The 13,322-nt window shown below is 45.3% G+C and overlaps 1 protein-coding gene across 1 annotated transcript in view; it reads right to left on the reverse strand.

Moving 5' to 3' along the window:
* The window catches only part of tei (irregular chiasm C-roughest protein teiresias), a 158,279-nt gene that overhangs the window by 30,577 nt on the left and 114,380 nt on the right, over positions 1-13,322 (reverse strand). Inside the window, exon 6 of the mRNA XM_089588712.1 lies at positions 3,811-3,933. Within this exon, the coding sequence (XP_089444838.1) occupies positions 3,811-3,933 (123 nt within the window). The remainder of the gene's footprint in view (positions 1-3,810; positions 3,934-13,322) is intronic.

Here is a 13,322-nt window from a genome sequence, read left to right on the forward strand (position 1 = left end):
AAGACATGAATCATTTTAACGAGCGAATGGTGTATCAAAGTCAAAGCTCAAGGTAAAGAAAAAAAAAAGTGCAATTTACACGGGAAGGCGTAGGCACGCGTCGAGAGCTTTGAGGCGCTCCGTGACGGTAATTTCATTGTTAATGGAAGCGGTTGCGCGAGCGAGTGTACACCCGACCTACGTAGACGTTCCCGCACGGGTGTATTTTTTCATCGCGCGTTTCGCTTCGCGCGTACACTTGGAAAGGAGCTTTTAGCACTCCGTTTAATGCAATGGCAAGCGTTACGCGATTAAAAGAGCGGCAACTCCCGGTGATGCGCACTACTCCATCGACGTTATCCTTTCATCCGGCCCCTTCGTTTGTTCGCTCGAGTATAATCTCCTTATCGCAGGTAATTACTGTCTTGTACGCGGGATATATATGACGCGTATACCCACTCCGTACATCGCGCGTCCACCTCGCTTCTAATTTCCAATGAATAATCACCCCCCCCTCTGCCCTCCGTTAAGAGGATAAAGCGCCAACTCTCTCTCTCTCTCGGACCGTCGCCGCGTTATCACTTTCAGTTTCTTATTTCACGCTGCACCTTTCTTTTCTCCCCCGCCCTTTTTTTTTTTTTTTTTTGGAGAAGCCATGTATCACGCGCGCGCGTATCGCTCCGCGTTCATCACATAAATTGCCGAAGAAAAATTGCGCTTTTTAATTAACCGGGACTTAAACGAAGCTAATTCAACCCCCCCGCCGTTGGAAAATTGCTCCAAAGGGCGAGCCGATATTGATTGTGTATGGGGTACCGCGTTGCCGGGAGTTTTATTTGTTGGAAATAAACAAGAGAGAAATAAAACGAACGAGCTTCTCCGTTGGACCGTGTGGCTGAAAAAAGCAGCGTTTTTGATGAATTTTTGGTAAATCACCCGTGACCCAGTTCGAGGCAGCGCAATGGGAAACATATTGTATGGAAAAAAATACACATCCGCGTCCGCCTTTGGTAGATTCGTTTTTAAGAGCAGCCGATGGCTCGATTCGACTCCCGGCATTGCCGGGAATTTACAGGGCGATGCGTCTTCGATAGACGCGCAGCAGACACTTCTCTCGGGGGTACGGAAGACGGGCGGCCAAGAGAAAAGGAGGTGCAGAATAGCGCCGGGAAAGATATACGCTCGAAGGAGAGGTAAGGAAGGAACTTTTTTTTTTTTTCAAGGAAAAAGATCCCAGCAGCGCTCTTCGAAGGGAGGAGTAAGAAGAGACAAATATAGCTCCTCCGAGAGGTGAGATGTAGTGGGCATGGGGGGCCCTCATGCGAAACACACTGTATAGTTGTGCATGTATACATATAACTTTTGGTGTAATTTCCCTTCTCTTCCTCCGAACTATGGGGTAAGGCACTCGTAGGTATACGTGCAGTTTGAGGATAACGGCAGGGATCTTGGGTGAAATTTCGCGAGCAGATCCCAAATGTGGGTTAATGTTGTTCGAGCGCAAACAAAAGGGCCCCATCAAAAGCATTCCCCGCGATTTAGGCTTCCTCTCCCCACCCTCTTTTCCGTCCACGACTATACAATGAATTTCCCGGGGAAGCCGATGCTCATTTGTTCTCGAGCCCGTATTTATCCCCTGGAAGGATATCCCGCGCGAGAGCGCGAATTTCGCGCGCTTCAAACGCTTGAATTTTCATCCACCGTAAAAAGATGCGGTACAGGCGTGCTATCATCACTGAACGTTATTTTATTTCCGGCATTTTCTCGGCATGCTTTCTTTTATACTATCGAATCGCAGATAATTGCTTGGTGAATGTACCGAGTGTTTTTTGTTATTTTATTTCATTTGTTACCTTTACACTCCAAAATAAAAATTTGCGAATTAAGCTTTGCTCCGTTAGCCATCCGGAAAATAGGCTCCAAATTATTACTTTAGCAAAGAGAATGATCGATGAGTATGTCGTCCCGTTACGCAGACTGAGAGTTCGAGTTGAGAACTTGTCTGCTCGAGTTCACGAATTGTAAGTGTATAGCATTGGCCAGTGCAAGGTACGTAAGTATAAGTTATTTAATCCGTTCTTACCCTAGCTTCGATATCTTTTTTTCCCCTCAAGTAACGATTTAAATTTAAATAAATTCGTTGAATAGAAACATAATTAGGTTCCTTAACAATTGCACGGTACGGCATAAAAAAAATACATGTACTAAAAATTTGAGAAGAAAACACGAGTGATTTGGGTAATTTTTTTCTCGTTGATTTCCATTGAAGGCCATTTCATCCTCATTAGAAAGTCGGGCGCTCAAAGCTGTACTCGCAAAGAAATTGAATTTCCGTACGAAGCCGCGGAAAAAATTTCAAAAGTCAGTAATTATAGCTCGAGTAATGGCACTACACTCCCAGCTCGAGGAGTTTCTTTTTTTTATTTTATGAAAAACGGAAACCACGAAAATTAGTCCTCGAGTCTCTCCGGAGCTTCAAGTCCCTATGCCGTTTTAATTGTGCAACTAGCCGAGCAGAAATGCGATGACCTATTTCTTGTTCATACCTTGAAAGAACCACTCCTCGGAAAATCATTTCCACATTTCTCACCCAACTCTTCGCTATACACGAGAAACAAAAAAAAAAAAAAAAAAAAAAAAACATCGTACGCACGATTCCCCAATAACTCAGCGTTTGATGTAATTTTATTTATCGGCAATTGTGAAAATCATGACCCGTATGCCACCCCCCGAAAACCTCCCCCAGCCTACTCCAAACACCGGTTTCCGAAGCGCTCGCCGAGAAACAAAGCCCGAATGTGCGTGCTGGTTGTAAATGACGTAATTAAAGCGAGAGTGGCCAGACACGCGTGCGTACAAGACGTCGGAGGCTGGCTCTTTGAGTTCGGCTGAGGAAAAGCTGCGCTCATGGGCTCCATCCATTTCGAAGCCCCCGAATTTTGCTTCAAATTGGCGCAGCCCTCCTGTTTACGCTAATTAAATTAGCGGCGGTGAAGGCGACGCCGAGCGACCATCGCATGTATCAAGCCTCCCCAGGGGCGCGCGAGGTCGTCCTTTCCGCGCGCGCTGTACTACATACACACGTGTTTACACGCATTATACACCGTGTCACTGGGTCTCTCTCTCTCTCTCTCTCTGTGTGTGACACTCGTTGGCTCGTTGACGTTAAGTAATTACGCGTGTGATTCTTTTGTCACAGCTGCCGTCGGCGTGGATTTTTAATTGTTCCCGTTGGTAAACTAATATTTACCGTCGCTGCAGGGGGTGTAAATGAGGTAGTTTTTTATTTTTTTCAGGGGCGATGCAATTGGATTTTTGCCAACACGCCCGGGCACGGTCGATTGTAATTGAATAGCAAAATAATCAAGTTATCGCTCGTTCGACAGTTCATTAAATACTTCAACAGAGTTTTTTTTTTTTTTTCTGTGAATTGTTTTGGTTTGACGAAGGAATATTGGGTAAACAACTCCATTTGCTGAATAAATTTTCCGCAAACAAACCCATCCATTTCTCATCGACTATTTATAACCAGTTCTGTCGAATGTCCATGGAAAAAATTAATGTATATGAGGGAATCCACACAAAAATATCCCGTTTTCGTCACCCATTTCAATAAAAATAATTTTTTCGAGGCACACCCTTAAAATAACCCTTTTTTTCGCGATTCTCATGTTGAAATTGTAAACCGAGACAGTGACATTGTTTGAAAAAGTATGCCAATTGGAGGGTCATTTTAACGCGCTTGGATTTACGGTGTATTTAATTATCTCTGCAAGTACGGAGCGATGCTTCAAATAAACAGTGAAAAATAAAAATCGTCTGTAAAAATACCTCTTTGCCATATTGGAACGCTCGATGGGTTGCTGTCCACTTCGCACTTGAGGCTGACGGACATGCCCTCGACGATTGGAATTCCAAAGCCCGGCAGCCGCGTTATTGCGAACGATGGCGTATCTGCAAAAAAACACATTTCGAAAAAACGTTAAAACGGCACCAATGGATTATAATTGTCATGTTGAAATATCGATTGTTTTACAGTAATGATAATAAAAGTGGGAAAATCAACTTAGGGACTTTTTCTTGGCGAAAACGCAATTCCCAAAATTTCTTGTATCGCCCACAAATGGACGCTGAAAATCATAATAATAACAACCTCGTTTGCATGTACAGCATCGCGGGTCGAAAATTTAATCAACAAATGCGATCCCCGCCAAAGTGCCCACGGCAATAAGAGTCTCGCTCCGGTTATCACGAGCCAGACGCTTACTCGAAAATTCTCCAATTCGCGTAGTACTACTTCTGCGCTGCTGGAGAAAATATAAATTCGTGACGAAAAAAGAGAAGAGGAAGGACCCTCGAGTTTATGCATTCAGAGAGACAATGCGGCTTCTCCTCCCTTTCTAATACCAACTGTGTATAAAACAGCGCGGGGGAGCAAGCGCCAACAATACGCGCAGTGGTGGATGTATATAAGTGCCGAAATAAGTGTCTCGATCGCCTAATGAGAACTTTTGAGCTCTCGCCCCTCCGACATCCTATTTTCATTTGGCCCCGCGCCAATAAACAGTTCCCCGCGATGTGGCTCCACTTGCGAAGGGTAAGTATACATACACCTTACGAGCTGCCGACGAGTGCATTGATGCGCTGTACTATCTTTTCGGGGAGTGCATTCGAGCTTCTGGCAGTTTTTTTTTATTTTTGGTTTTTTCGTAGATACTTGTATATGTACAAATATGGATGGCTTGAAAAATTAGACTAATTTCCCGCCGTAAAAGTGCTCTTTCGTTTAAAACAGCTCAATAATGAAAAAGTAGGTGGAAGTCATCCATACATATATTATAACACTCGGGGATTGCAAATTATTTTCAGCAACTGGGGTGCACCTAAAATTTCCATCAGAGGGAAAACTCAATTTTGCTTTGGTAAATGCAGGAGCAGCGAACCCGCGTTATCGAACGCATTTGCACTGAAATTAAGTAAGTGCAAGCACAAGTCGGACCGAGTTGCAAGTTCTACTTTGAGCTCGAGATATGCCGGTAATTTTCCACCTTAGATGACTCCTCCCGCGTATACACAATACTCGGTCGTCAAGGCGCGAGCGATTAAAAGAAATACCGCGTGTAATTATCCCCGCGCGCGGGAAGGGCAAATGTGAATTAAAAGAGCCGCCGCGAGTGGAGAGTAATTCAGCGGCGGAGCGTCGACTCAGAGTGCTCTCATTGTTCAATTCGATTTCCATCCGCTGAATAATAAACGACGCGTACATGTATAAACTCGGACGCCGGCAATATCCGCGAGCGCTGACCCTTCCTCGCCCCACGCAATTTTCCACAATTAAGCATTTCTCTCCCCCTCCCCCTATCCTCTCGCGGCTGCCATTGTCGATTGCTCTCTCTCGCGCGTGTGTGCACACGTGCAAACGAACTGAAAAGAACAATTCCCGCTTGTCTCGAACAGCCGCGAATGAAGCTCTGGACCCCGCGTTAACAAGCGCCGAGTGGGTAAAAGAGAAGAAAAATAAAAAACTCTCGACGAGCTGGTGAAAAAAAAGAGAAAAAAAAAGAGAGAGAAGATAATAACATACGCGAGCGGAGACTCGTCAGCGGTGGTATTCAGACATTTCCTCCTTAAACACCGCGTCGATGGAACGAGCTGAGTGCTTTTGGTGCTGGGGGGGGGGGAGACCATCGCGTCGATGTCTGCACATCCGCGCGGGATGTATTTCAGGTGCACGTGTGTGTTTTAATTGAGAGAAGGGCAAAGGAAACGGCGAGTGGATAAAAAAAAAAAGGAACGGCTCGCTAAAAGCCTGCCGCACGCGCGAGCCTTTTTTTCACCCGGCTCCAAATGAATCGGGCTGGTCTCTTAAGTAACTCCTCTTTCTCCGTTTTCCCGTTTCACCCGACACGCTCCTCTCCCCTCGTTATTTACCGAGTGCTTTTTTCACAAAGTGAGTTTCGGGTAAATAAACAAACGAGGGGACGAGCGTCACCAGCGCGTGTGCAAGCACACGACCGCAAAACCGATTAAGCTCTTGTTGCTTGTTGTATTGATGTTTCCGTCCCGTAGATGATACACTATTTTGCCGATGGGAAGATTAAAGCAATCAAGCTATATATTTGCCAAAGCCGAACTTTTGGAGGCAGGGGGGGGGGCGAGTGGTCAACAGCAGATTTGGTTTAAATCCGTCGGATCCGCGCGAGGAAACTATCGAGTACGGCCGGTCGCTCTCCAAGACCATATACATACGCCTCCAGCGCGTTGATTGAACTGTTTTATTGGAAAGCGCTCGACTGTCAAGCTTCGCACTGTGTACCGTTTGGAGTAAAAATATATATCTCCGTAGCTGGATAGCTTGGAAAAGGACTTTTCCTAGTGCGAAACCCTGTGTAGCTTTATTATTCGTCCCTCGCATACAATTGTACAATCTTCGGTGATTATACCGCCACGTTTCGGGGCAACCAGCCACCACCCTCCGGTATAGCGAGTACGTGAGCACGCCACGAACGACGGGCAAATCAGCATTCGTGTCTCGACTTTTTTTCCACGTCCCGTCCCATGCCTATCTTCGTTTTAGTTCTCGACACGTGGCTCATTTCCTATACGTTTTTTTTTTCGCTTCGATGCGCGCGTGCGTGCGATGAGGCGAGAGGATTGCCAATGAAACAAAAGGAAAAGATGGCCCATGAGTAGAAATGGGGATGGGAGGAAATAGACAGCGCGAAGCTTCGCAGTGCAAGCTGCAAAAAAGCGAGAGCCCCGCGAGGTACTGTCACTGGAATTAGGTGCGGTCGTTGGCGCGGATATTAATGTCGCGCGGAAAAGCTCCAAAAAAAGGCAGACACTGGTATACGAGCGATTCCGCGAATGTAACTTTAGATGGGAGTTCACTTAAAGTATAGTCATTTTACGACCACGAATTTACTACGGTTTTTAGGCTTTTTATGGTATAAAACGCTAATCATGAAATATGAGAGAATTAGAAACTAATATTTATTCATCCAAAGTCCCGCAGTCAGGAGGAAAATTTTTTTTTTTTAATTTTCATGATCATGGAATATCGTTCTTTTAGCGACATCTCTATTATCTACGGGGATACAGCGATATTAAGTGTTGGATTATTTCTAGTTCGAAAATTTTCAATTTTAGAGCGAAGCCGCTCCTTTTTTCAGGCTCCATGGGGCACGATGAGCTAATCTGTAATATATTAAAAACGATTTTTTAAATCAAATCAAGTGGCCTAAATCCCAAAGTGTAAGAAAATTTTTTTTCTATTTTCATGATCACAGATGAAAAAAAATTTTTTTTTATTCTAATGACTTCTGTGTGGTATGATGAGCTTATCTGTGGAATATTAAAGGAACGAGTATAATATAGTTTTAAGTGGCCAAAGTCCTAAAGGTTATAGAAATTTTTTTCTTCCGTTTTAGTGATCATTCACATCAATACTAATTTTACATATTTCTGGAATGTTAGCCATCAATTTATGTAGTTCAGCAAATAACAAAAAATTTTGTAACTGTGCATACTCTTGTAGACGTAAAAGATAAAAATCTCTGTCTCAAAGGTGCCTTATTTTCCTTTTTTATTCATCTTTAGAGTAAACCTCGACCAAAGTTTTTCATGGATCTTCTGATAAAGGCACATACCGTGCTATCCCGTCGTTTTGGCTCCGTTTCCCTCGAATCGCATATACGCGCTCGCCCACAATTTTTCGCGTTCCCTTTCGCCAATGCTTTCGGATTTCCCTATTTCCCCCTACTTCCTCTCGGCCCCATACCCCTTTTTCCATCGGTAAAATCCATTATCAGAGCCAGTTTCCCCGTTTACACGGCAGCCCGGCGTTCTCCACGAATAAAAATCCAAAATCGATTCGGATTTTTTCATATAAAAAAAAAAAAAAAAAAAAAAGGATTGCCTTTCCAAGAGCCAGAGTTAGGAGGTGGGTTTATATAGGAGGCACGTATGCACGCGCGGACGATAACGTCCGTTCATCCGCGAGGATTTAGCTAAGCCCGGTGAGTATAGGAGAGAGAGAGGCTACTCTCGTTTCTCTTCTCCCCTTTCTCCTTTCACTCTTACTTCCGACAGAGGTGGGCGAAGCTAACCAACTTTCCGTCGGATTTTCCTCCCTCGCCACGCGAGCACGGGCCAAGGATTACAAGAGCGGGGGGCCACAAAGTGAAAATGTCCCTCCCGGCAATTCCAAAGGTAGGTGCAATTGTCCCTCCCGCTCGGCATTATAATGTTTATAACGTCGCCGTACAACCAGCCCCACGCCCGGGCGAGGACGCTTTTCTCCTTTGTCGTTGCCACGGCGCCGCCGTCGTGACCGAAATTTTAAATCATCCGCACTGTCGTCCCGTTTACTGCACGTTCTTTCCCCCCCTCGAGCTCGTATTTTGTTTTTAGGACTTCCGGCGAAGAGAAATTGGCTAAATTCACACGAGGACATTTATTCCCTCTCTCTCGCTTTTTCTCCCGCGGAGCGTGCGCGCGTGTGAAATTCCAAAGCATCTCCCTCCACCCGCGACTGCGATCCATCATCATTTTTACAAGGGCCGGGTGTATATAGGTATATTCCAATAACGTGTACCTATAAGCGTGGATGCGCATCTATTAGCCGGGGGCAAGGCCCTTCAAACATGTACTCTCGATCTCCCCGAGTACAGAAACGGACTGCAGAGAGCAAGCGAATCTGTAATGTAAATCGAGATAAAGCCCCCCTTCTGTACATCTGGTTCAAGTGGCTGCACACGCTGTGTAACGTGTACGTAATTTTGCTGAGGAAAACAAAATAATAAAAAATTACTGTGCTTGAATGATGACGATAATTTACTACTTTGGATGGTAATTTATATTGTACAAACAGTGTATATAAATCACCATACCTACAACGAAAATGTTACTCTTCAAATGGTATAAAGGCCCTGGACGAGAGATCAGCAGAGTAACCAGCTGTCTCTCGCTTGACGTTCAGCGATCGATCGGGGTGAAAAAAAAAAGGCTCTCCTTTCCAAACTAAAAACTAATGTCGCCGTGTCTCCGCAGCCATGCGGATGGAAATCGCGCGAGCAAAAACAGCCGCGCTTAAATATAGAATTGCTTTTCTGTTTACGCAGCTGTTGCAGTTCTTGCGTATGGTATACGCGTGTATGAGCGCGAGTCAGCCGTATAGCGAACACGCGAAGTGGAAATTCGAGAGACGCGCAAATACGGGCGCTTAAATTCCACCGTCGCTCCCTATACCAATGGCTTTTCCACGGTGGCATTGCTGAGACATATTCGGGCTCATCTTTCCTCGGGTATGTGTGTGTAGATGTCCACCTACCCCCACGGGCCAATCATCCCCTAGCGTTCGACCGCGTTCGCGATTTCGGGAGAAAGTTGTCGTGCCGCGAATAACTCGAGTCCATTTGTTATTGGATGGGGATTGACGGCAGAAATTCTGTGTGACGTGTTATACCTATACTACAGAAAGGGCGCGTAGCGCGAAATCGCAGAGGTAAGAGAGCCAATGAAAAAAGAAAAAGAAAAAAAAAGAAGGGTAGTAGGTGTAATAACGCGCGTCGAAAGGTGTGGTTGAAAGGCGTTTTCGCGGGGCGGAGGTGGGTAATTGAAAACGGCGGAAAAGAAAGTGGGAGCGTAAACAAGACGCGCGCCACAGTATAAGGCATTCCAAAGGATTCCGTACAGTATATCAATGGACGCGCCACTGGGTGCAATAACACTCGCGTGTGTGTGTATGCATACATGGAGAACCTCGGTATGGGCTCTAACTTACTTTAGTATTCAATTTCTGTTGGCGCGACAGCCAGCTCTTTTTAGTACCCTGTGTACACGTGAAACATGTGTCCCTGCACTGTAAAGCAGGTGATTTTTGCAAATTAAAATGCGAGGCCAATTTATGGTGCAAACTATCGTGCTCTGACAGAGTTTAAACGATTTGTGAAGGCAGCATCGGGTGATAACGGGGAGCGATCGTCGGTCGTCTAATGTTGGGGGGGGGGGAGAAAGGAGGAAAGAGCGAAAAGAAAGAAAAGTCACAGATAGCCGAGACGGTGGATTAAATGGGTGGGAAGATTGGCCGTAGGTATACACGAGAGCGCGCGACGGCTGGTGGAATGAATTTTCAATAGAGGAAAAGGAAGAGAGAACTGCCGCTATACCCGGATAAGGGCTATATATATGTGTGTGTGCGTATATGTATATATACGTACGAGGGGGTGTAAGGTAAGTAAACGAGCTCGCGACACCTCGTCGTTTCTCTTTGCCTTGGCTCCGTTCATTTGTTCTCTCTGCTAACTCTCGCACAGCGCGGCCATTGATCTTCCGAGTTTAAACGCTAAGCCGTTTGGAAAACCATAGTAGTATATATACGTGCACGAGTACACACGATCGACGAGGGATCACGTGTTTCGGCGAACAGATGATTTTTTTGTATTTTCGTATACTCTTGTATACATACGTTTATACAAATGTACACGAGGGCAAGTAGTACGAGTCGAGTTTAATCAAACGTATATTCGAGCCAAGCTCTTTTCCGAAGCCTCGAAGGGCAAGAGTCCAAGAGCGCAGTTTTCCGCTCGAGAGGGGAAGAAAACAAGCAACCCGAGGCATAAGCCCACTCTCTTGTTTCAATTGTTAAGGAAAAAAATCCTTTCGGTATGGGTGCACCTCGCGTGTAAGAGAGCCAACGAGTGTGTGTAGAGAGAGAGAGAGAGTCTATTGGGCTCTTTTGGCTCGGAGACAACTTTCGCTAATTCTCCTTGGCCTGATCCTCTTCAAAGAGCGTAACTCTTCGCGAACTAGTTGCTCGCGGGAACACTCGAAACTACCGACAAGGGAGAAATAGGGGGGGGGGAGAAAAGAAGAAGAACAAAACGGATATCAGCTCTCCTCGTCCGCATCAGCGGCTGCAGGGAAAAGCGGATCCCGGGGAGAGCACCTCACGGGACAACCCCGGCCGAGTGCCCTATTGTCTAAGCCAGTATGGAAACAATATCCTTCCCGTCCGGCTTCCTTTAACCTGGCTTGACAAAAATTGCTCGAGCCCCTCTCGGCTCGCTTTTCGCGCATTATATACATGCAGCTTTGCTTGTCATTTTTTTTTTTTTTTTAGCTCCTCGTCTCGCTTTTGTTGGGCACGCGTCGTAAAATTTTCACCCGCAACCAGAGCACGTCCATCAACAGCCAAGGAGGTTTTTTTTGTCAAAGGGTACCTCGTTGAAGTATTCATCGAGTGCATCAGCAGCGCGACAATAGCTTGAAATTAAAATGAGAGGGATAAAGTTGTACAAACGGAATGCGCAAGGGGGGAAAAAAGTGTCGCTCACTGTACTTGGCCTCTCTCGAGCACCCGGCCAAAGTTTAAAGAGCCAACAACGGAAGAAGAGTTATCGGGAAAGAGGCGACGCAAAGTGGAAGCCTGGGTGTAATATATAGGGGGGGTGGGGAGAGACGGTGGCAGCCGAGCTGTCGCCGGTGTCTCCTTTCCCGGGAGCAATAGCGTCAGTCAGGCTCTCCTCTGTCTGCTTGTAAATCAATTACTGTGGCGTTGGCTGCTGTAGGGAGCACTCGAAGAGGAGGAGGGCCACGTACTTTGCTGCCTCTACGGCAACTTTTGGCTGGTGTACCGACGTGATCGGCAAACTCATGGGTAGGCACGCGCACACACACTTTACTGTGCGTCGATATTTTACAAGCAGGAATTTCGAATCGATTGGGTGCTGTTGAAGCGAATTTTTCGAAAAATCATCTATTCGCTGATTCGCAGTGCTTATGAAATAACAGTATGAATCAACGTGTGGAATGAAAAGCTCGTCGGCAGCTTGAAAATATAATTTTGCCAAAGTAATAGGAAATATTGATTCGTGAGCTGAAACGGAAGATAGCTTTATAAAATAAATAGAACTTTCCTGAACTGAATCGGTGAATATTTAAAGTCATGTATTTTTAAAGCGGCGAATGGTCGCTCAAAAAAGTTTATTTGTATTTTTCACTGGTTCTGTTGGTAGAAAATTCTAATTGTTAGGAAATGGAAATCAAACAAACACAACACCAACATTTATGGGAACAACAAAATTTTACTCGTCACTCGACGAAGCAGTCAGTAATAAACCTGTTGACTTTTCCACTCATTCGCATAAAAAGATTAGTGTTCAAAAAAAAAAAAAAAAAAAATGACACTGTCTTACCGAGAGTAGATCTCGAGCTTTATTAATTTCGACACTCGTGCAGCGGCGCAGGAGTGAGTTGTTTTAGGCAAAACAGAGTCGAGACAATCGCTTATACATCGGAGGAACAATGTAGCATTGTTTCTAAGAGAGAGAGAGAGAGTATCCAACCATAGAAAGGAACAAGAGGAGGAGTAAGGGAGTAGCGTTGCAGAAGCAATTTAGAGTGGCACTGGCAGCGCGAGGCCGCGCGACACGTCGCAATATAACCGTACAAAGCAGATGTAGATCGCAGAGCTTCAAAGCTCCGGCAGCTGTGACGGGGGGAGGAGGATCGAGGTAGCGAGTCGGCCTCCTGTTAAATTTGAATATGATTGATTGAGTGTAGCCAAGTGAGCGACGTGAATGGCGAAATCTCTCTCTCTCTCTCTGTGTGTGTGTATATTAGTATGAATCGGCAGAACAGTCGGGGGTACATGGAGCGGTAGAATTTCGGGCTTGACTGGAGCTTGTCAACCATCAAGACGAGAGAGCTTGCTTACCCCCAACTACGTTTGACAAATCATCGGAAGAAACGAAAAGCACGCACTTGCCCGGAACTACTTTTATCGAGTGCTGTATTTCTTCCTGTCCAACTGACGGAGATGAGCACAGTTATTTCGGTATACAGTTACGCAAAAATGAAGCATAGCGCGTATTGTGTTCATCTCTGCACTGCGAGGGTTCGGAGGATGGATTATCTCCGCTGTTGACACTCCATTGTGTAATATGCTGATTCCAACGGGAGAGAGTAGGCCATCAAAACTCAATTTTTTTTTTTTTTTTTTGCAAAAAAACATTTGAAAAGTTTATTGATTGACTGCACTAAAACTATGTTTTTTTAGCGCCTCTCTGCGTGTACTATTTATCCTCCTTTGCCCTTTTAGTAGCGAAAAAGGGAAAACATTTTTAAAGGGCGAAAAATCGATACGGAAAAGCCAGTCCTTGCGTATCTATATGACTCCGAGTATAACTTTGTTTTTTTTTTCCGAGTGCCCGCGTGTACAAATATGCCGTCAGTTGTTCCCGTATACGGCGTATATAATCCAAGACTCGGTGCGGAAGGCAATTTTCCTACCCTACCGTCTTACGTTGCAATATCATTTAAAACAAGGGAGTTCATGCCCA

Source organism: Copidosoma floridanum, unplaced genomic scaffold, assembly GCF_036245765.1.
Source record: "Copidosoma floridanum isolate Cflo_tuat_1 unplaced genomic scaffold, Cflo_Japanese_pri ptg000007l, whole genome shotgun sequence".
In the NCBI taxonomy this organism is placed as follows: Eukaryota; Metazoa; Arthropoda; class Insecta; order Hymenoptera; family Encyrtidae; genus Copidosoma; species Copidosoma floridanum.